This window comes from Oenanthe melanoleuca, chromosome 4 (genome assembly GCF_029582105.1).
Source record: "Oenanthe melanoleuca isolate GR-GAL-2019-014 chromosome 4, OMel1.0, whole genome shotgun sequence".
NCBI classification, from domain to species: Eukaryota; Metazoa; Chordata; class Aves; order Passeriformes; family Muscicapidae; genus Oenanthe; species Oenanthe melanoleuca.
In genome coordinates this window covers 38,884,657-38,906,932 of record NC_079337.1, presented here as the reverse complement: position 1 = coordinate 38,906,932, position 22,276 = coordinate 38,884,657, and the positions used below count along the sequence as shown (strand labels likewise).

The following is a 22,276-nucleotide window of genomic DNA, read 5'->3' as shown; positions in this document are numbered from 1 at the left end:
TTTTCCTAAGGGGCCTCTTTCAGGAGCTTATTTGAAGTGATATTTGCATCCTCTCCTTCCCACCTCAGGCATGCAGATGTGCAGCCTCTCCAGTGGGCAGCAGCTGGCTCATATATATGACATCAGGCAGTGCTAACTGTGCTCAGTCCCACTGGAGACACATCCCCCCTGCTGCTGGCTCCCTCTCCCTCTCCCTCTCCCCCTCCCTCTCCCTCTTCCCCTCCCTCTCCCTCTCCCTCTCCCTCTCCCTCTCCCTCTCCCTCTCCCTCTCCCTCTCCCTCTCCCTCTCCCTCTCCCTCTCCCTCTCCCTCTCCCTCTCCCTCTCCTCTTCCTCTCCACTGCAGCAGTTCAGATAGCTGTGTCAAGTGGGCTAGAGTCAGCTGTAATTACTGCCCAAGAGAAACCATTAAGAGAGGGTGTTCTTGGATGTCTGGGTAGTGATCATATAACACTGGGTTAAGAGAGATACAAAGCAAAACACTTGAAAGGTTCGCCCACTATTAAACACTCCTGTTCACCCTCTGTAAGAACATAAAGTTCTAGAACGACTGAAGTGTGTTCTGTTTGTGTTTACCAGCACTGGGTGCATTTTCTTCCTGTGAATCTGTCCCACCTATACTTTTAACAGCCAGGGTCCCCAGGGAAAAGGAGACTTGCACACCCGAATAATGCTATGGTGTGAAGAGCCACCCTCTTTGCTCATTCTAGTTACACTTAATGAAAGCACAGCCTGTTCCCCAAGGAGACCATTGCCAAGGGGGCATTTACAGAGCAGTGCAAACAATGATGCACCAAGCCCATGCAGCTCCTTGCAAGGAAACTGGGAGCCATTGAGGGGTTTTCACTAGTTCATCAAGTTTCTTCATCTCCAAGAGATACTCTTTAACTAGAAAAGTTATTGATAAGACTTGTGACTATTTTGTAGTGAAGGATAGAGTAAGAGATTTGGAGAGGCGCTCTCTAAATGACACAATCGCCTGAATTGAGGCACTTCAAAGGCTGTCAATCAGGTTGGTCACTATCCCACTTTGATGTACTTATTATCCAGCATGTAAATGCTTTCAGTAAGGCAAGTCTCATACCAGATAGGTAGGCTGGGGAAAAATTTTGCCTCAAGAAACAGTGAAAGATGACTGCTTTTCTCCAGGAAAGCTGGAGCTTCTGGTTTTGAAATGCTCTGTAACTAACAAGTGTGTGACTTTTAGCATATACATGTGTACATGGCTGACAGCAAGAGCAACCCACTTCTTCTGTCTTGAATTCCTCGTGACTGAACTACCCCACACCACAGAAATAACTGACTTGACATGAAGTATCACCCAGGAAGATCTGAAGGAGCAGCAGGTGCCTTGCCTAATGCACACCTCCATGCAGAAGCATTTGTGAGAATGCACACAGCAGGAGCAAAGAAACTGATGCTCAACTCCTGCAGCCAGTGACTTCTACCAAGGTAAGACCTGTCAGCTCAGAGGGCTGATATTGCCAGAGGTCTTCTGTGGAAGTCAGCAGAGGGGCTAGTACCACCTGTGACTTTTTTATCTTGGGTTTGATGGGGAGAAGAAGAAAAACAGCAGAATTAGACCAGCAGAATTAAAACTTCAGACTGGCACAAACCCTCTTCCTCTTCTTCAAAGAAATCAAGCAGCTCAAGGCTTTTATGTCTGGATGTGCCCTGCCTTCTTCTCAGAGAAGAAGAGCCAAACTAGCCAGGCTGTATTGGTCAAAGTGTTCTACTACTACTGTGTGTGAAGGAGAACAGGAACTGAAAAGGAATTTCAAGCTGTCAATGAGTGATATTATGATTTCTTATCTTTCTTTCAGAAGAGAAAGAAGGACAAGTTTTCCTCTTAGATTTTCTAGTTCACTGGGGAAAAGAGAAAGAACGCTTTATTTTAGCAGCTATTGTTCTTGCAAGTGCTCCTGGGCCTAAGAACAGAGATAGAGTTGCAGTGCCAGGAAGGCTGGTGTATCTGACAAGGCAGATTGAACTATTGGTGTGAGCCCAGAGAATTTTCTTTCATTTCTATTGTCATGTTTGTGATTTCTGTAAGACTGGGGAAAAAAGGAAGGCTATATTAAAGGACACTGGAGGCACTTTTTCAAAAAGAATTTCTTGAACAATCTAAGTGGTTGAGGATTTTTTCTCAAACAATTTTGGGTACAAACAACAATGGGGTGCCTCCTCATGTTCAATTTGAGTTGAGGGATTTTCTTTCCTTTATGCATGTTTCTTCCTAAACCCTGTCCAACAGCTAAGTAGTGAGGACTGTGGTCCCTAGACACCAACTCAGCCTCTGTTAGCTTTTGTAAGAGCATTTGTATCAAAATATTGTTGTGCTGGAGTCTCCACGGCCATCTGGGGCTTTGTGCAGACAGGGTGCTTACAAATGAATGTGAACCAAAGCAAATCAACATTGCTTGGCATGAATGAAATGTATTGCTAGGATCTGTCTCTGCCAAGCTAGACTGTTTGGCTCCAGTCCCACTCTTCAGGGGGATTGTCTGTCAAAACACAAGTTGGTATTATGCAGCATCGTTGTTACAGGGCGTGCTAGTCCTTTAACCTCTCTCGGGCCTTACTCTTATCTGTTGAGTGGAAACCTGTAACTCTCCAATTCTTAAGGCAGACTTTGAGCTCTGGTACCTTGCATCAATAGTTGCTCATTGTCAGCTCAGATAGAGCTTTCTCATTAGGGGCTGTAAAATAAAAGATTGCAACCCTTTTGAAAGGAATTATTATTTTTCAATGCCTTAAAATATTAAGAAGACATATATTTGTACCATCTCATAATGGAAGCTTGGCTTCTTGATCTAACCACTTCAAAAACCTGGTCATCTTTTCAAGGTGAGAGTCCATCTCAGACATTTTACTATTTCAACTTTATTATCCCACTCCTTCACGAGCAGCAGCTGCTGTTCCTGCTGAGTCCTGCTGCTAAGCCCAGAGGCTGCACATTAGAGGACAAGCCAAGACATCAATGTGAATGTCCTCATGGCTCTGCCAAGAAGTGCATAATAACATTTCTGGACATATTTCTGAGTTCATTCAACCTAAGTATGGACATAAAAAATTACCACAGTGGCTTGGCCAAGACATGACATTACAGGTGGCTCCAAGCCCATGGCACAGTTTTTGCTATAGTGAAAATCCTGAGTAAGCACTACTAGAACTGCTGTCTCTTTATACAAGGGATGGGATGGGACTACCTCCCATCTTGCAAGTCCAGCCAAGGGCAGCAGGAGGATGCACATACTCCTTTCAGGAGGTGGATGAAGTGGCAGATCCTCAGCTGAGACCCTGTGGATTCTGGAGAAGGCTGAGAAGAGTGCTTACCCTCCATAGGTGTGCCATGCAGCACGTGCCATCCCTCAGGCAGGCAGTGCCCACACGCTGCCCAGGCTGTCACGTCGCCCAGCAGCCTGGGTGCAGCTGCAGCCTTGTCCCTGCAGGCAGGGCAGTGGCAGCCTTGCACAGCCTGGGACGCTCTCAGAGCACTGACCAAGTGCCTGGGTCACGCAGCCTTCCCCTCGCAGGGCAGGATTTCTGTGTTCTCCTTCAAAGTTCAGGCTAGAGCACGCCTGTACCAGCTGGCTTTCCCAGGCAATGTCTGCTCAGGGGACCAGGACCTTTAATCATGCCAGGGGACCACAGTCCAGATTTCCCTCTCATGGGCAGGAAGTTTTATGGATGGCCCCAGGGCTCAGCTGTCTCTGACATGAGGTGCAACACAGCTGTGTGACCCTGGGTTGATTTTTGCTGAGAAAACTGCTGCTGCACTGTGAGAAAATAAATTAACTACAGCCAAGCAAGATAAGAAAAATCAAAACATAGAATTAAAGTTGTCAAGATGATGATAGCTAGCAATGTAAGGCTTTGAAAGTAAATGTTATGTGAAGAGGGATAAAGCCCTGAATGACTAGTTCCCTATGTTCTTTAAAGATCCTTGAGTTGGAGCATTGAAATTCTCCAAGCCCTTGGCTCAGGTTTAACTGTGACAGTATGTCCCAAATGCTGGACTCCAAGAAGGGAATGGAAAAAGGGGTACATGGAAAAAAAAAGGGGAAAAAAATGCCTGGGCACATGACAGAGAGAGAGATGTGCATGAAGAGTGTATTTAGTCCACTGATAGGGAGGAAGCATGAGGAATTTTACTGAGAAGGTGTACACAAGCACAGGCAGCTGAAGGGCTTGAGCAGTTCTGCTTGGCTGCAGGCTCCTACTCCATCATCTTTCACCTTCCTGGAATGACTACCTCCTAGAGAAAGTCCCAGCACCCCTTCCCTGACAGGGCATCTTCCTTCTTGAGCTGGAAGCCCTGTGGGAGGAGGGCATGGACAGCACATCTCCAGCCCTGTCCTGGGAGCAGTGACCTGCAGGCAGCTGCTCTGGCTCATGGGCACCAGCACCTGGTGCAACACTGTGCAAAAGGCAAGCCAGGACACGAGGGGGGTTTGCAAGGACGTAAATAAGTGTTTGGGGCAAAGGGGGCTGAAAGCTGTCTTGCTGAGCTTGCATCAGCCCAGTGTTTGGAAAGAGGTAACTGGATGTGCAATGGGGAGCTCTGTAAGGAGCAAGGAGAGTTCAGATGCCCACACTGGGGTGGTGGCCAGCTATTGCAACCTTCCCCAGGTGGAAACATCTGCAAAGGGCATTTCCCACAGTTAGATGATGTTGTGAATGCTGCAAAATTCTTTTATTTGGGAAAAAAATTAAAAATTAAAATTAAAGTGAAGCAAGTAATGTGCAGTTGTGGCATACAACAGGTGCTGGCATTGCATTAGAGGTAGAGTTATGTTTCTGTGAAGGAGAAGGACCTGGTGATGACTCATGACTAAAATGTGAACATTTTTTCATTTTTAATATAAAATTAGGCACCATTCAGCACCGAATATCTAAATAATATCAACAGCTAGAAAATAAATGTATCAATTATTATCTAGCTGAAGCTAGATTTTTCTGCTGGTGTATCAAGGAGTAGGATTAGTCCCCGGGCAGCACAGAGGGAACAGAGAGGACAGGGACCTTTGCAGGGACTCGCATCCATGTAGAGAGGTGAGCCTGCTCGGCTGGAGCTCTGCGGTACCGCCATGCCATCGAAAGCACTGGACCTCAACTCGCACATACCGCACTTCCCAGCCGGGGAGATGCTTTGTACTAATCTAACCCTGAGTCCTATCAGAAGCCACCGCCGGAGAGATGCGAAGAAAGCCCGCGTTGGCGCTGCTGGAGATGTGAGGCTGTGTTCTAAAGGCTGCGGGTTCTCTCTGCGAGACCCTGCGAGCCGCAGCTCGAGCTGGGCAGGGCTGGGCTGTGCTGGGCTGGCCGGGAGCGGGCTCCGCTCCGCGCTGCGGTGGGAGCGCTCCGGGGCCGGGCTGCTCCTGGCCGGGGCCGCGGGCAGCGTGCCCGCACCGCCTCGGGAGCGCCTGCGGAGGGTCCCGACAGCTCCAGCTACTCCTGTGCTGAGCGCTCCCATCGCTGCGAAGCATTTCTTCCCGCAGCTGCGAACCCCAAGCTCTTCGCTCCGCTGGAGGTTAATCATCTGCTCGCAATTACCCTGTGCCCTCCCACGCCCGGCGGGGGGCAGCGCTGCGGCTTTAACGCGGGCGCTGGCAGCGGGAGGGTACAGCAGTGCCAGCTCCGGCCCGGGGCTGTGGCACAGCCCTCGGGAGGGGACAGCAGTGCCAGCTCCGGCCCGGAGCCGCGGCACAGCCCTCGCTGCCGCTGCCATGGACAGCCGCAGCCTCCTCGCCCTCCTGGCCGCTGCCCTGGCCGCCCTCCTGCCGCCCCCCGCCGCCTCCTCGTCCCACCGCAAGCTCCTGGTGTTCCTGCTCGACGGCTTCCGCTTCGACTACATCGATGACAGCGAGCTGGACGGGCTGCCGGGCTTTCGGCACATTGTGAACATGGGGGTGAAGGTGGATTACATGACCCCGGACTTCCCCAGCCTCTCTTACCCCAATTACTACACGCTGATGACGGGTGAGTACCTGCATTTCTGCGCTGTGATGCTCCCCATGCCGAGGTGGAAGGCAGCTCCCTGTGCCTTTTTCTTCCAAAGAAGAAAAAAAAATAACCCAAGTCGTGCTTTTAGCTGGGAGTTTAAAAGCACTGTGTTATTACAGACCAGAATTGTTTCTCTGAAACGTGTTCCAAACTTGGAAATGCCACCTGGAATTAATTTTTGAAGTTCGCTTTTGCTCATCCAAGGTGTAGCTGGGTCCCTACCTGCTGCCACCTCAGCATCACTGCCACTGGGGCTCCCTGGTGAGAGCACCAATAGGGGATATTGCATGTACATAGAACATAGAAACAACTGGGAATGCATGGAAGATGAATACTTAGAAGATGAAGACACTGCTCGGGGACTTTAATAAAAATGTGTGTGAACTGAGCGTGGCTACACTAAGAACTTATTTTCAGTCAGCAGGTCTGTTTTGGCAAATTCAGCATTACATTTCTCTTTGAACCATTTTTCTGTTTTCTTAACTTTGCTCTAAGTCCTCATATCTGTGATAATTCAAAATTGCCAAATGGAAAAACAGTCAGGATTTTTGCTTTTACTCCCCTGCAGCTTTTCAGAATGTCCAGGGGAGGCTTTCAGAAAACCGGGAGGAAGTCATAGTCTTCATGGTGCTGATTTGCTCTCAATCTTATGTCGAGGAACATGATTACAGTGACATTTGGAAGGTGCAGAGAGTAGAGATGGGCCAATTCCTTCAGAAACAGACACAAAGGAAGCCAAAATTAAGTTGAAAACCCCAACAAAACAGATTTTTTTTTTCTGGAATTTTTACTTGGATTTTTCTCTGGAGTTATTGAATAAACAAGAGTTCCTACCTAATGAGGAGGAGTAAAAAAATCTATCCTAAGATATGTGGCATCTTCTGCTATTCTTGGAACAATGCAGTGCCCAGTGATTCATATACTGCTTGCTGGGAAAGCAAATAGATGCCATTGTAAGACAAAGATCTGACATCAGTTGTGCCCAGCTTGTTTTGAAACTGCTTAACCCCTACTTCCCTCTCTCTCAAGAAAAACACTTTCCTCTTGCTCATCACTGGTCAGAGGAGTCTAAAACCATCACAGGGTTGCTTTTGATTCTTTTTCGTTATTTGGTACAAATATATGAATGCAGAATAAGTGCCATGACTGAAAATAGAGGTATTCCACTCCAGGCCACGTTCTTAAGGTGTACACAGGCAAACTGACTTAACACTTCATAAGTGCAAAAAATCTTTGGATGGAGCTGTTAAAGAGAAGAAGAAAAATGAGTGACATTTCACTCCTAATGACATTTAGTCATCATTCCTATTAAGTGTGTATATGTAAAGTGAAGTCTATAATCAGCCTTTTGAAGAGTTTTGAAAGCCTCCTACTTTGTACTCACAAAGAAGGAGTTTTAAGTGATGAAACACCACTACTGGACTTTTCATATTTTCAGAAGAGCTGCACCTCAGCCTGAAGCAATAAGGTAGTCTGTGAGACCAAACTTAACTCTTCTTGCAAGTCTCCCAGATTTTATGATAAGGATATCAATGCAAATACAATTTAATTGCAAATAGCAATTCACCTTCCTAACATATGAGTCACAGTAGTATTAAGTAGGTCAGGAGCCAACTGAGGACTAAGTTTAGGTGATGAACATTGCCCAGAGGAAGATCCAAGACTGCCCTTGAGCCCTTGGGGTGTTAGTGAATCCCATGTGTCTTGGCATGATAGCAGGGTAAATCCCATAGCTGCACTGTTCTTACCCTTTGGGGCCATGGTGCCATTTCCAGTGAAAGCAAGTTTTATGGGGCAGTGGGGTTAGGAGTACAGAGCATGTGGGAGATGTAATATTCAGTCTGCATCCATTAAGTTTGCAAAGCTAGGACAGGTTTTGGAGAAAATTCAGCATGGCAGGGTGACACAAGCATCCTGCCATAGTGACCTGCTTTGGGACTGGCAAGCTGCTGTCTCCCTGGTGCTGCTGTGTGGGCATGGGGGAGCTTTCCTCACATCTCACCATCCCCTCTGCTGCAGGCAGACACAACTGTAACTGGTTTTATTCCTATTTGTGACTGGGGTGTCTGGGAGTTAAATGCTGCCACAGTACCTTCTGGGAAATCAGGAACAAATCCTTCTTCATGCTTTGTCCTACATTGCTGTTTCATGAGCTGCTAGGAAAGCCGCATTTTAACTTCCAAAATATTGTATTTGTCTTCATAATATATTGGCATCTTTCAGCTAAATCAGTTTAAGAAATTACACATTCTCACCTCTGGCTTGTTCATTATATCCTACTTTGGTTTGGGTTTTTTTGTTGTCTTTTCTTGGTTCTTTTTTGATGACTATTCCTTTTCCTTCTTTCTCTGCTCATTCACAAGGCCTTATGGCTCCACATCCATTCAGGAGCATTCACAGCTGCCAGCTCTTGGACAACGTGTGCATAAAAGTGTTGTAGTTTGTATGTATATGATTTGCCTCTATTCACTCTTGTGATCAAGGCCTTTCCCTTCTGCCCTTCATCTCACATCCATGATTCTTTGGGACTCCAGAGCAGTTGAGTTGTTACTAAATGGGAGAAGTTCTCCATTGTTTCTGTGGCTTTGGAGGAGGACAGTGGACTCTGCCCCTCAGATACCATCACCATTGGGACAGGTCAGTCTCTTCAAACATGAACTCACTTCCTCCTCCTCCCCAGACCTGCAGGCAGAGGTTAGGGAGATCAGCAGCATCTGCCCCAGTGCTTATCAGTGCAGATACCAAAGTGCAGCCTTCAGCCCTGCCAGAACACAGCTCTCCTCTGCACTGGCAGCTCACAAGCAATGGCATACAGCACAGCTACCCACCTATCTGTAGGATCTTCTAGTCATAATATTTTACTTTACCAATAATTTCAAGAGAGCAGCCCAACTGAATTTAATATTCATGGGAAATGGCAAATGTACAGAGATTTTCAAAGCTATAACCCAATAGATGCAACCATAACTGTTGACCAAAAGCCACATATCTAAAAGCAACTAATTAACATATGCTAATGAGAAGCACACCCCTTTCTGTAGAGACAAGGTGCTGGGTGAAGCACTGACTCAAAGGTCAAATAGGACCCAGCCTGGTGAACAAAAATGATAAATTTTGGAAGGGAAGCATGGCAGGGAATGTCTTGCCTGTGGTCATGCAGTGCTTCATGGGTCCCCCTTCTGCTTATATGTGCCGTTGCTGTTAAACTGTGAGAAGATATTTGCTGGAGATTCCCCAAGTCACACAGCCTCAGCCAAGAGCCTGCTTAGAGGTCTTTTGCTTTCCTACACACCTACCAGAATTATGAGAAAGAAAACCAGAGCACAGAAAAATGTAAAATCATCAAGGCATTCAGAGTTTGGGATGAAGCTCCAGTCTTCCTGCAAGCCAGAGCATGGCCTTATCTACCATCACCTGCTATTTGCTGAAGAAGCATCAAACAAAAGCCAAATCAGGCCGGGTGCAAAGGGATCTCACTGACAAGCAAACAGAGAAGCTGTTTTGTTACAAAAACCTGGTGCTGTGCAAGGTAGCTCAAGGATGTGCTAGCTTAAAATCCAACTCTTTGAAAAGCAGTCTTCTCTAGCAACTTCCTTTATGCCATGTTTCTTAGTATTGGCTTCTACTGTGGGACAAAGACTTGTTTTTAAGTGGTTGGGTTGCTTTCTGAGCTGCTAGACTAAATCCTACCTGGTGTCCAGACTCTCATGGTGCAGTTAGAATATTGCAATTATTGCCCTGAAAAACATGTAATGGAGAATTAGGTAAAAGGAGATGTTGCAGCTGTGACAGAACTTTTGCAGGACTCTTTGTGGGCTTGACAAGGGAGGGAAGAAGCCAGTCCAAATATGTCTATTCAAATAGGCTCCCTTAATCATACCATGTGCTGTTTGTTTTGGAAAGGAAGGAATTAAGACCACAAGCCACCTCAGGTTGTTATCCTGTGAGGAGTTTTTAATTTTTTCCCTTCCCCTGCTGTGGCCTGGCTCTGCAGGGAGCTCTCATGCCAAGTCCAGTGGAAAGTCTGAGGTGTCCCTTGTAACCACTGCAAGCAGGAGTTCATGCTTCTGTGCCATATCTGTCAAGAAAAGCTCTGGTTGGGTCCCCCTTACCCAACAGCCAGCAGGTGTTGGAGGGGTGATGAAGGACTCCCTGCAGCCCAGCTCTCCTGAAGTCTCCCCCAGCTGAGAGCCCTTGGGGGCACCTCACATTTCCAGCCAGCATAAACATGAACAGACGGTATCTCATCTGGGATAGAAATCCAGAAAGCATTTCTTTCCAAGATCATAACTAGAAATGAAGTCTTTCTGGCAGGCCTTCCATGTGGATGTGCCAGCTGCCTGGTCAGCTGTGCAGCCCCACATCCAAGAGATATATTTCACTTGGCCTCCATGGGAGCAAAGGGAGCCCCTTATTGCAGAGATGGGTGGGGAACTACTTGCAGAGGAGCCAGCAAGGAGCCTCCATGTGCCTCTTTGGACAGGACTTGATCTTAAATAAGTGGCAGAGGGGCTGTGAGGTCCCCTGAAGCTTGAGGGGTGGTGGAGAAGGTAGACCAAAGGACATTTCAGACTCCTGCACCCAGAGTGAGGGCTGTGGCCTTTGCAGGGTGTCCCAGACTCACTGTAACACAGTGATGATGTGTTTGAGGCTTGTCTAAAATATGGGGTGGTGTGTGGTGTTTTCTCAGCCACTGCAGCTCATCCCTACATATGCATCATCTCCTCCTCTGTATAGCAGTAGGGAACAGGGTGACCTGGCAGAGCTCCCACGGATAGGTGACACCAAGGTCCACTCTGCCAGACTGAAGATTTCACCCATCTTCCATGTTTCTGCAATCTTCCATTCATTCCTCACCCTTGATGTTGGCACATTCAACTGCTGAGGGGCTTTGGTGGAGGATGCCAAAGTCTAACAAAGTCTACATCTGTTCACCCCTGAGCACAGCAAATCAGAAACATACACTGCACCCCATTGTTTTCTGGGAGAAAATACCCTTTGGGCTCCCAACCCTAGAATCCTCTGGAGTCTGGTTGATGTGCACACATATAAGTATATTTACTGTTCACTGTGAGAGGTTTCCTGATTAAAAGCACAGCAGCTCCAGGCTCCTTCCACTCAGTACCTGAAGGAAGCCCAGCCCGGTGATGCTTCTGCTGGATGCCTCTTTCCTGCTGCACAGTTAATGGCATCCTGACTCCAGCTTGGTCCAGAAAAAGATTCTGACAATATCTGCTCAGCAGTTAAGCAAGTTCTTAACTTTGTAAGCAATACCTACATATTTTCTGAGGCATAAAACCTGGAAGGATAGGAGTACAACAAGGAAGTTTATTACATACACATGAACTAAAACTATCTCCACTTCACTGTCCAAGCTTAGAAAAAATCCCTAAGGCAACAAAGTGCACAAAGAGTGACAAGGGAAAATTATTTTTTCTTTTTGGTCCCCTCAAACAGCTACAAATGCCAGCAGCAGCAGAGATTTAAAAGGTTCTGTTTGTGACATACAGCTCTGAAATCAAGTCTCTTCCTTTTCTTGGATTCATTAGCTTTCCGTTTCTAAAACTATGTGTTGGGAAGAAAAAGAGAGTGAATAGGTCTGTGGTAATACTGTTAATTGGCAGGGAAAGGGCAAGAACAGGCTGGAAAAGATAGTGGGAACCAGCAGGATTTTCATTTTCACATTCTTCCTCTCACTTTGTTTACTCACCACCTGCAGAAAGGCTGCAATGCCAAGCGTCAAGATTTTTCTCTTTCACACACAAAATATTGCAAAAATCTGTTTGCTTGCTACCAGTTAAAGAATTGGAAACACTTCTAAAATGTAGAACAGAAAGTTTTTTCTAACACAAGTTCACAATGCTACAAATTGAAATACAGAGTTTTTTCTTCTTACTAGCTACAATCTCACAGCTCACAGCTACCAGCTGTTAGCTAAGTAGACATTCACATATCCAGGTATTTCTTAGCCCAGAGCTGAAGTCACTGCCAGAAGCTCATACTCTAATAGTGCAGGCAGCAGCTTTGTCCATTGTTCTATCCAGTGCTTGGAACTTCAGTGCCCTTGAACCACACCCAGCTCTGGGGGTTCAGGGCTCCCAGAGTGGTCCCTGAGCCCACCACAATTCAGGAGAACAATCAACAGCTTGGAGTCCTGGCTCTCCAGGGACACAAGACCTGACTTCCCACACAAGAAGGCATCTGCAAAAACTCAGCTGGATGATTTATTAGCAATTTTTGTGCACCTCAGCCCTGGGCCCATGATGAAAGCGTTGAATTTAGTTTCAAGCTCTTACTGAGTGAATCCCCTTTAGGGGAAAAAAATAATGCTGTGCAGAGGTTTTTTTCTTTGCTTTTTGATGTGATCGTACTTAAATTGTAAAGTCTTGCCTGATGCAGGCTAAGCTGTTCATGCTTTTGGTCTGTCTGATATTAGAGGTCATAAAAATTTGGAAAGATTTTGCCAGCAAATTCCTTTGGAACATGAATTGTCCATGCACATCATGTAAGTCCTGTTTTTACTTGGGGTTCTGCAGATGGCAGGGCCACTTTGCCCAGGACAGTGTTCCCCCCAGACTTCTCATGAGCTCTGGCCTTCTCCAGGCTACTTAGGGTTTAGCACATGGGTTATGTTTTTACCCTGTGGTCTTTCTCATCAAAGCAGAGCAGATGAGACCCATCAGGGGAACAGTAGAGCAGGGCATATATCAAAACTCTGTTCCTGGGGACAGCAACTGCTATATCTGCTCCAGAACAGGAATATAAATAATATAAAAGCTATAAAAATAATATAAAAAATATAAAAGCTGGTGGCTTTTGAGTCCTGCTTTCTTCATCCTTATAGGAGGCAGTATGAGCAGAGCAGAGCATTTCCCAAGCAAGTCATCCAGCTGTTTTCATGGAGGAACTTAACTCTTCCCCAGACTGTATAGCCCTGTGGCAGCCTGTGCTTGCATCTGCTCCCCAACTCTTGTCACCTTCCAGAGAGTGGGGACATCATGGTGGGACATGAGAGGAAAGGTCTCACCACAGTGGCAAGGCATATATATAATGCAATATATATAATATTGCACACTGCATTTAGTAAATGCATGTACTGATGTCCACCATCAGACTATGGTACCTTTGCCAAATTGGCTAACACACACACTGTGGGTTCTCTGATAAATCTGATTTGCACAGTGCAGAGATGGCAAATGCCCCAGGAGCACACACTCTGGTTTCTGGATCTCACACACAGCCAGTGCAGGATGCACAACACTCAGTATTACTATGCTGCTGCTGCTGTGGGTGGCCAAGTGGCTGTGTGTTTTGCTGGTTTTTTAAATTTCCTCTTTGTTTTGCAGAGATTCATTTGAATGCTGATGAAAGTGCCTGGAGACATGCTTTAGACAAATGCTGTATGAAGTGTAGTGTCCAAGTAAGCTGTAGCATGCAGACTTGCAAATGCTTTTGCTGGCTCTCCTCCAGAAGGATACAGCAGTTATCATATTCTTAGGAACTATACCCTCTTTGTTTTCCTCTGTTGCTTGAGGAAGGAGAGATTTTTACTACAATTACAGTGAGTTTAAATAGTGACATCTGTATGCTGAAATTGCTTTCTGCTCTATTTTTTAAACTCTTAAGATAACGTTTGATTACAGAGTAAAACTGCAGTAATGGAAGAAATAATAAATTGGGAATGTTATGGTGACTCTCTAACACCATGTTGCTATTTTGATAATGATTCAAAAGAAGCACACCAAGGGTAATTTTTTTAGGCTGGAGAAAATGGGGTATAAGGGAAAAGGGTTGGACAGGTGACCCAAAAGAAAATTGAGAAATGCCCTTAATTTTGTGTACGAATATCCTGGGAGGAAGGGGCAGGGGCAGAAATGCCAGTTATTCCAGGGCTTTTTAATCTAGTGAGCAAGGCTAAGAATAGCCATGTTTGAAGATTAACAAAGGTCAAAAATAAAATTAGAGATCAGGCATGTTTTTGAGCAGTGTTTACTGATGACAAATCAGTAGGAGCAACTCAAGGAAGAGATTAATTGGTTATTATTGATGTCTTCCAAGGAGATCTAGAGTGTTTCTGAGACACAGGCCTCAGATAAGCAGACATGAATGACATTAAATGGTCATGTCTTTTGATCTGTTGCCCACCTGATCTTCTTTTTTGACCCTGTGAACCAGGGATGTCTGCAGTGAAAATGGATGCCTTCTAGGCCTCTTTTTCAATAGTAAAAAAAGGATTTGGAGTCCATAGAAAATTGAACTAATCTAATGTGGAGAACAGAACACTATCCTCTGTATTAGCTCAAACAGTTAATTAAACTTCCCAACAACACTAAAAAGAACAGTCTCCAATTTCTTCCTTAAAAATGTGGACAAACAGACATTAGACCTTAAGTCCTATAAGATCAGTAGCAGCTAGAGTTTGTTGATTCTGTATGAAGACTACACAACACATCATATAGACACCTAACATGCAGGTTTCACACTGATAGAGGTTCAGCACTGACCTGTAGGTTTCCCAGGCTGGCACAAATTGCCTGCTGCAGTTTATCCAGTTGATAGATGCTTAGGAAAACATGTACTTTAAGAAGCTGAGGTTGTCCTGTAAATTGTAGGGCTGCATTTTTGATGCTCTATGGAGATGTCCTTTTATCTCTTTTGACACTTACAGGAAAGAGAGCACTTGGCAGCCTTAAGAGAACAGACTACTGCCCATCCCATCCACCAGTTCTATATTAAACCTGTTTGGGTTAGTATCATAAATAGTGACTGCCACAAACTGGACCCACTTTTTTCCTCTGGGAAGGAGGAAATGTTCTGCATAATTGAAATACTTTTTAGTAGGGAAGGAGAGTTCAAAATCCATTTCAAGATCACATGCACCCAAAGTATACAGAGTCCTCTGCTTGAAATTATGTCTTTTTAGAACAATAATGCCAAGGTTATTTCAGTTCTGATCAGCATGCTCAGGCTCAAAATAATCAAACCCTGTTATCTGGATCCCTGCAATAACATGACTCACCAGCTAATGAGGACAGTGTCTATCACATGCTTCAGTCATTGCTTTTTAAGATATGTAAATAAGGAACTTCCAGTACAACTTATTCTTCAAATTTCCTTTCCCATTTCTGTTAATTCATCTTCAGAATAATTATTAAAATATAGCATCTTCTCTTCTGACAATTACAAGAAGTAGAAGATATCTCTCAGTTATTATATACTAGTTTCTTGCAATATAAAGTTGCCTGAGGGTCTCTCAGATACATTAAGAGGCCTGAACATATCTAATGAAATTATTGCTGTGCCCACAACCAAGAACAAAGCATGAGCATTGCAAGAAAAAGAAAAGAAAAGAAAAGCAAACAATTATGGAAAATAAAAATAACATATAAATGTGTATGCCTAGTTTTTGCCTGTTTGCAGAAAAACAACGTGCCTTTTGGATAAAGATGAAGAAATGCAAGTTTCTCAGTCTTTGTTCTATGTTTCTAGATTGTGCTCTTATCACCTTCTGCTCACAGGCTGCTTCCCACAGCCCTCTGGTTGTGAGTGCTGATGGGTACTTTAGAATGGCTTGGCAGGTGTTGGGTGTGGAGAAAGAACCAGGTATCAGCCAAACATATGGCACTCGTGGGCACTGCTGACATAGTTTGTGTGTGGGGCTGGGTTTGAAATATTGAACAGGACATGGGCTGCAAGGTTTGTTTGTTCTGGTCTCAGCTGTCTAAAATTTGGCTGACTGAAGCTGAGACAAGGTTGTAATCCTTCTCTACCAGTAATTGAGAGCGTATGCACCTCCAGATACCTGAGATGCCTGCCCTAAGGTGGGATGAATTGCTTTTTAGATGTGACTCTTATTATCCATTGATTGTGAAAGGAACACAGGGGGCTGACAAGCTTCAGCAACTAACTTTTGGGTGTCTGAACTGAGAGATTTATTAAGCAAACTGGAGCACCTCAGTGAAAGCTGAGACAGGGATATTTTATGAGTGGCTGCAAGCTAAGAGATCCTGGAATTCAAGACAGGGCTTTTCAGCTGATTTGTTGGATGATATAGTAGTAGCAGTGGTGATGCTGCCAGCATCCCTCTACTGAAGAGCACCAATCTGATTGTGCTGCTTTTTTCTTCACTCTCAAAGGTCGCCACTGCGAGGTCCATCAGATGACTGGAAACTACATGTGGGACCAGAAGGCAAATGTATCTTTTGATATTGGTGTGAATAAAGAAAGCCTGCTGCCTCTCTGGTGGAATGGATCAGAGCCTCTGTGGGTCACAATGATGAAAGCTAAAAAGAACGTTTCCATGTACTACTGGCCAGGTCAGTATGTGAAAAATTGCTACAATTCATCTTGACATCTGAGCACTCCACATACTGTAGGAATGGTTCTCTAATACTGTTCTGAAATACAGATAGGAATTTTATGTGCTTTACTAACCAGACATAGAAATGAATTAGCTTTTCTTCAGTCATGATAATTTGCATATGATTAGTAAGGAGAAGAGTGAAGTGTCACTAGAGGCAGCTTTCCACTAAATGCTAGCTTCAAGAGGGTGCTGGCTTGAAGAGCATCCTCTCCTCCATCAAGTGCTTGTTCCTCTTGCCCACCTGTAGCTTCTGCTATGCTGAGTGGTTGCTCCATGAATGGTTCATGGTCCAATCAAAGTTAAACAGTAACCACCCTCCCCCAATACTTCTTTGGTTTTAATCTGGAAATTAGTAGCTGAGAGCTGAAGATAATCTGCTCTGTGGGGACAAGAAAATCCAGCTGAAAGCAAAGCATCCTTGTCCTCTGGTCCTCCTTCATTTTTAATTCATCTGTGGTCCCAGTTGCTCTGAGTCTGAGCCATTCATTTGGAGGGACTTGGCCTTTCTGTTCCTCATTTGTTAGATAGTGGACCACTGGAATGACTAGGAGTGTGTAATAATGAGTCCTTTTTAACAAACAGAAGTATTGTATCCCCTTAGGCTACACTTTTAGGGACTCACATTGAAATAGATGTTCCAGCTGAGCAACCAGACCAAATTCTTTGCAAAGCACCCAGATTCTCAACTTTTTTACCTTCTAACTGCTACCTACCGTAAGCAGTCTGCAGATATTCTCAATGTGCAAGCTCAGAGAGCTGTTAGAAGAGCTGCACTGAATACAGCCAGTGCCAGCAGGCCAGTGGCAGCTGACTCACACCATGGGCTCCTGGCCAGCTCATCTCTGCATCCCAATGCACATGTGCCTGGCCAGTCTTTCCATGCAATGTGGCTAATGGTGTCCTGGCAAAAGGCCCACGATTCTAAGGAATGGGAAGAAAGAGCGAACCAAGATGGGAAACATTGAAAAGCCATCCAGAGTGTTTCTACAGTACTGAAGAGCAAAAACATCTGAGGGTGACAATATTGCCTTATGGACTCAGAGGCAGTCAAAGAGTTTACATGAGCCCTGAAAAAATTCTGCTTCCTACTGAAGATGTGTCAAGTGATCTAATAGCAAGGAAATTAGTAAGATATAGAAATTATACAAGAATGTAGAAATTCTTCTAAAAATTTACAAAAATATCTCTTTTTGTAGACTATTCATTTTTAACTCCTATTGTAATTGCTCTCAATAGGTATAATTATGTACTATAGATGTAACAGCCTACAGAGAGCTGCTGAAATCCAAAGAACCAGTATCACTTTCCATTAAGTGCCTTTGGACTTTACCTAGCTCCTTTATGTTGCCCTTGCTTCCCAGGGAGAAAACATATGAGGTGTATATATATGTATCCCTGTACATAAATGTTTATCCTTCACTCTGCCTGCTATTGCTAGCTGAGAATTTCAAGGAAGAAAAGAGACCCCCTTTTCCCAGTGCTTACACTCCCAAGTGTAAGCACTGAACTCTCTTACAACACAGAGGGGAAATTTTTGCATGGATCTGGCATTTTAGCTGTGTGGACTGTGACATGTACCTCTGTCTGTCTTTAATTATTTAACTGTGATGGCTGACCTTTGGCAAAGCCATCAGTGCTTCAGTTCAGCAAAAGCTGAAGCACATGTTTATTTTAAGGGTACTCATGGTCTCAAAGGACACGTTGGTCATACAGGGTCAGACACAGGAAGCAGAGTGAAATATGGAGCTACTGAACTAAAACACAAGGCTGTTGGGCTGCAGTAGGACTCCAGGTGTAACTGGGGTGAACAGAAGTCACTTCAAATGCAACAAAAACATTTTTACATTTTCTCTATATGATTTTTTAAAACCATTTTATTGTTCCATAGTAAGGACAAAATCCTTTCTAAAAATTCTGCATCTATCATTTTAAAGCTTAAGTTCATAACAAGCCATTTGAATGGGGAGTGATACCAAACAAAATGAAAATAAAATCCCAAGAATTAGTAACCAAGGTGTGTAGAGATCCTAAAGACATTTGCACTGCAAATGATCTGCTATTAATGATTAGCTTTCCAACCTAAGGATACACTGCTGCTTAGTAATGAACCTTGCAGTTATGATAAAGAGTCAAACAGGAAAAGTCTGGGAAACTTTTAAAAGCAATTATAATATATAGCCAAATTCATCCCACTTTGTTCTGGAAGATGCAGTTTTCTCTTTAGCCAGCAGTAAAGACAACCAAGATCAATGAACCATAGCAGGAATGCATTGGAAATGCCAGAGCGCTGATACCCAGGATTAGCATTTACCAGTGCCATTTCCTCCTCAGAGCCAGTTCTTCTCCAGAGCTTTGCAAAGTCTGAACCCAAAATCTGCTGCTTCATTTTCTTCCCTATGTTCCTCTCTCATGTGTAGTTGCTGCCTAAAGAAATAAAATCCAGACCTCAGCACACAGTAATGCAGAACAGGAGAGCTCTCAGATGCAAACAACAATCACACAGCTTTATCTGTGAGCCTAACATAAACCCAGCAAAGACAACTCATGGGCAGAAGGCATCTCTTGACTCTAGAAGCAGAGGAGCCAAACTATCACCATGCTGGGGGTCCCAAACAACACTTCTGCCAAAACATAAGGCCTTGGCTTGTAGGGGCACTTTTCTCTCTTCTCCATGCTGTGCGTGGGGTGAAAGGTGCAGCCTCACACCCAGGTTGCCTGTCTGAAGCACTGCTGCTCCAGCAGGTGGAGAATGCCCAGAGGAGTGCAAGAGCATCCTGGCAGTACCACTGAGGTCAAAGCTTTGGAGTGGTCCTCACCCTCAGCCCAGTAAGTGGCATCATCCCAGATGCTCAAGCTCCTTCATTTTCCAGCAGCCTATGCAACTACTTCAGCTGAAGTGCAGTGACAACTTCTCTAAACACTGAAATGAGAGACATAGGGGGAAAGAAAAAAGACTCTAAACTCAATTTTTGCCATTTAAACACAATATTTACCAGACCATACAGCTAGTCTGGAAAGTTTTCAAAATTTTCTGTTGTGACATGAAGTGTCCAACTGTTACACAAATGTTTAGAAATGTAATATAAAGCTGGCAGAGATTCAGGTCTCCATGTCAGATAGATAAAGAGGGGCCTATATATCACTCTGAAAGAAGTCCTTATTCCTGCTCCAGTAGTTCAGGTTTTTAAATAAAGGTTTAGTGTAACACAAAGCTATGCAAAGGTCTCTAGCATTACATCTTAGTAAATACAGCTTAACTATTTGTAGTCTAACCAAGAAAAACTTAGCATTGCCTTTGGCTGGCTCCAAATGTGTTTAAATTTTCTTTCCCATAATATCTAAAAGAGGAAATTTACCATCTGTCCTATCCTCTACCAAAATGAAATTTAAATGTTAAAGGGTCTTCATGGACCCTTTTGGGTCCAGGATTTTGGACTTGTAACAAGCCTTAACATTAAAAACCTCTAAGTTCTATTCATCACAGAGGCTAAAAAAAAAAAGCTCTTGGGTCTAAGCATCTTGAATTTCCAATGGTGCTTTCAATGAACTGCACACTTGAAGACCACTATTTCATGGCCAAAATTATTTCTAATTGTTGCTACCCTGTAGATCTTTTACATCATGCTTACCATTTGACAACCTAGAAATAGCAAAGATATCTCAGCAACTAAAATATCCCAGATCCTCAAGACGTTAATGCTCCCAGTTAAAATTATCTGATGAGTAATTTTGAAGAATGTTATTTGAGAAAATTACAATCTGATGTCAGTATCTGAAGAACAAAGTGGCAAAATGATCATATTAGTCACTGGCTATGAGCAGTCATCCACCTGAAGTAAAACACAAGGCATTTATACGATTTTCCAAATGCATTCTTAACTTCTTGCCTGGTTTTGGAGACAATCTTGAGCCAGACTCAAGTATGAAAGAAGAAATTGGCTCCAAAGTTCCAATTCAATCCTGAAATACTAGCAAAGCCCACAGAGGACTATCTCTAGCATCTGAGGTAGCTGAAAGTCCTTGTTTTGCCACTGGTAGCATCCAGGATATCCTACAAAAGACTGGAGCTCTGTGCCCTCAGGGAAGGGGACTTTCTGGCTATGACTTTGGGCCATTCATGGAATACATTTTTCTGTAAAAAATTTAGCATTTGGTTAAGTATCAGCTTGGACCCATCTCTGTTGCACAGTGTAATTTCTTGGGGATGCTGTGAGCAAATGTGTAGAAGTTTTATTGTGGGATGATCTAGACAGTCAGTTCTTGTCAAGTAATCTGCTGGCTGTTTATCCAGGCTGCAGACAACTGTCATGGTGGATCATGGGGAGAGATAACACTAAAGTATCTTCATGCAGAAAGTGGAAGATTAAATCATATGTTTGGGGCAACAGGGGAAGAATGAAAAGTAGGCACCATCCCACACTTTTTAAAAGAAATAAAAATTAGATATAAGTTCAAGAGTTGGCAAATGTGTTTTTGCATGAAAGTAAATCAGTTGACTACATTTGATGTTTATTATTGCAAATAATTAATTAATCACAATAGATGGGGTCCCTTGAAACCCACAAAGCATGTGGAGACCTGAGAGTTGCTACCACAGGCAAAAGAGGCTGAATCTGTCTTGTGTGCTACGACCTTTTAACTTTTGGAAAGGATAATTTTCATCTGACTTGCTTGGCTTTCTGCAAATAAGTGAGGATTTAAAAAATTTCCTAATCTTAAACATTGAAGTTTTTCGAATTTTTTATGGTACTCCCGAACCATCACATCAGAAGACTCCTAGCCAGCTTGTCCTGCAAGTGATGTGCTTTTCCCTGTGTCCCAGTACTGCACCTCAGTGATGTGAGCTCGTGGGACCTGAGATGCAAGACTGACAAATTCTCTTTATTGAGGTCCCAGTAAGCAAACCACTGTAAATAACCTCTGATAGTAGTTCTCCTTGCTCTAAGGTCCTCTCTGTACTTACACTTCCTTCTCATGCCCCAAGAAAAAAGTCAGCTTATGACAGTCCATAATGCCTATCATTGTCCTCCCAAAGGAGAAGCAGAGGGACCCAGATTCAGGCTTTGGCTTAGTTTGCCTTTTTGACCAGACTGTGTTGCTATATACAGAGTCCATTTTGCACAAGGTGGGGGGGGGTTTGGTTTTGATTCCTCCTTGTGCCCCAGGAATACATCAGAATACTGTGGTGGGAGGACTCTGGGGTTCTGGAACGATAATTTGCCTTAATCCAGTGTTTCTGGAAGCATGCTTCTTTTAAATATTAATATTATTCAGCAGCAGAGTAACTGGAGAGCAAAAGGGCAAAGAAACCTCACAAAAACATGTTTTTCTATGTTCAGGGTCATGTTCTCCTGTAGGATTTGTTGCTATAAATTTTCAGGCCACAAAACAGACTTTATTTGCAAGGAAGGCTGCAAGTTACCAAGAGTTAATTGGTTTACACTGTTTTAATAAGACCTCCTGGGAAACAGATATAATAGTGGAGCGTCAGTATCACATAATAAAATACAGTTTATAGAGGATGTTGCAACGTAAGATACAGTGTGTTTAACTGGAAAGTATTTGCTGAACTTCCAGAGAACAATACCTAAATCCATTATGTTGGAATCCTGGAAATGAGGCTATATGGCCACAGAAGTTAAAATATAAACAAGCTGGTGATTTAGGTAGAAATGGTCTGCCATGAGGGAATCAAGCATTTTATTGTGAGAAGGTCACACAGAGACCTTCCTTTTAGAGAGGGAAATAAAAGGATCCAATGCACAGTTTGCTACAAGCACTTGTCAAACCAACCTCTCTCCCCTTTTCCCTTGCCAACCACACGGTTTCCTGCAGGGAAGGCGTAAGGTAAGTAATGTTACAGGGGATTTACAGTCCTGAACTTGGACACCAGGGTGTGGGGTCCGTGG

At 44.0% G+C, this 22,276-nt stretch overlaps 1 protein-coding gene across 1 annotated transcript in view; it reads left to right on the top strand.

Moving 5' to 3' along the window:
* The first annotated feature begins 5,586 nt into the window (after positions 1-5,586).
* ENPP6 (ectonucleotide pyrophosphatase/phosphodiesterase 6) overlaps positions 5,587-22,276 on the top strand; it is a 32,098-nt gene continuing 15,408 nt past the window's right edge. Inside the window, exons 1-2 of the mRNA XM_056490404.1 lie at positions 5,587-5,980; positions 16,141-16,320. Coding sequence (XP_056346379.1) covers positions 5,728-5,980; positions 16,141-16,320 — 433 coding nt within the window. The 5' untranslated portion in view covers positions 5,587-5,727. The remainder of the gene's footprint in view (positions 5,981-16,140; positions 16,321-22,276) is intronic.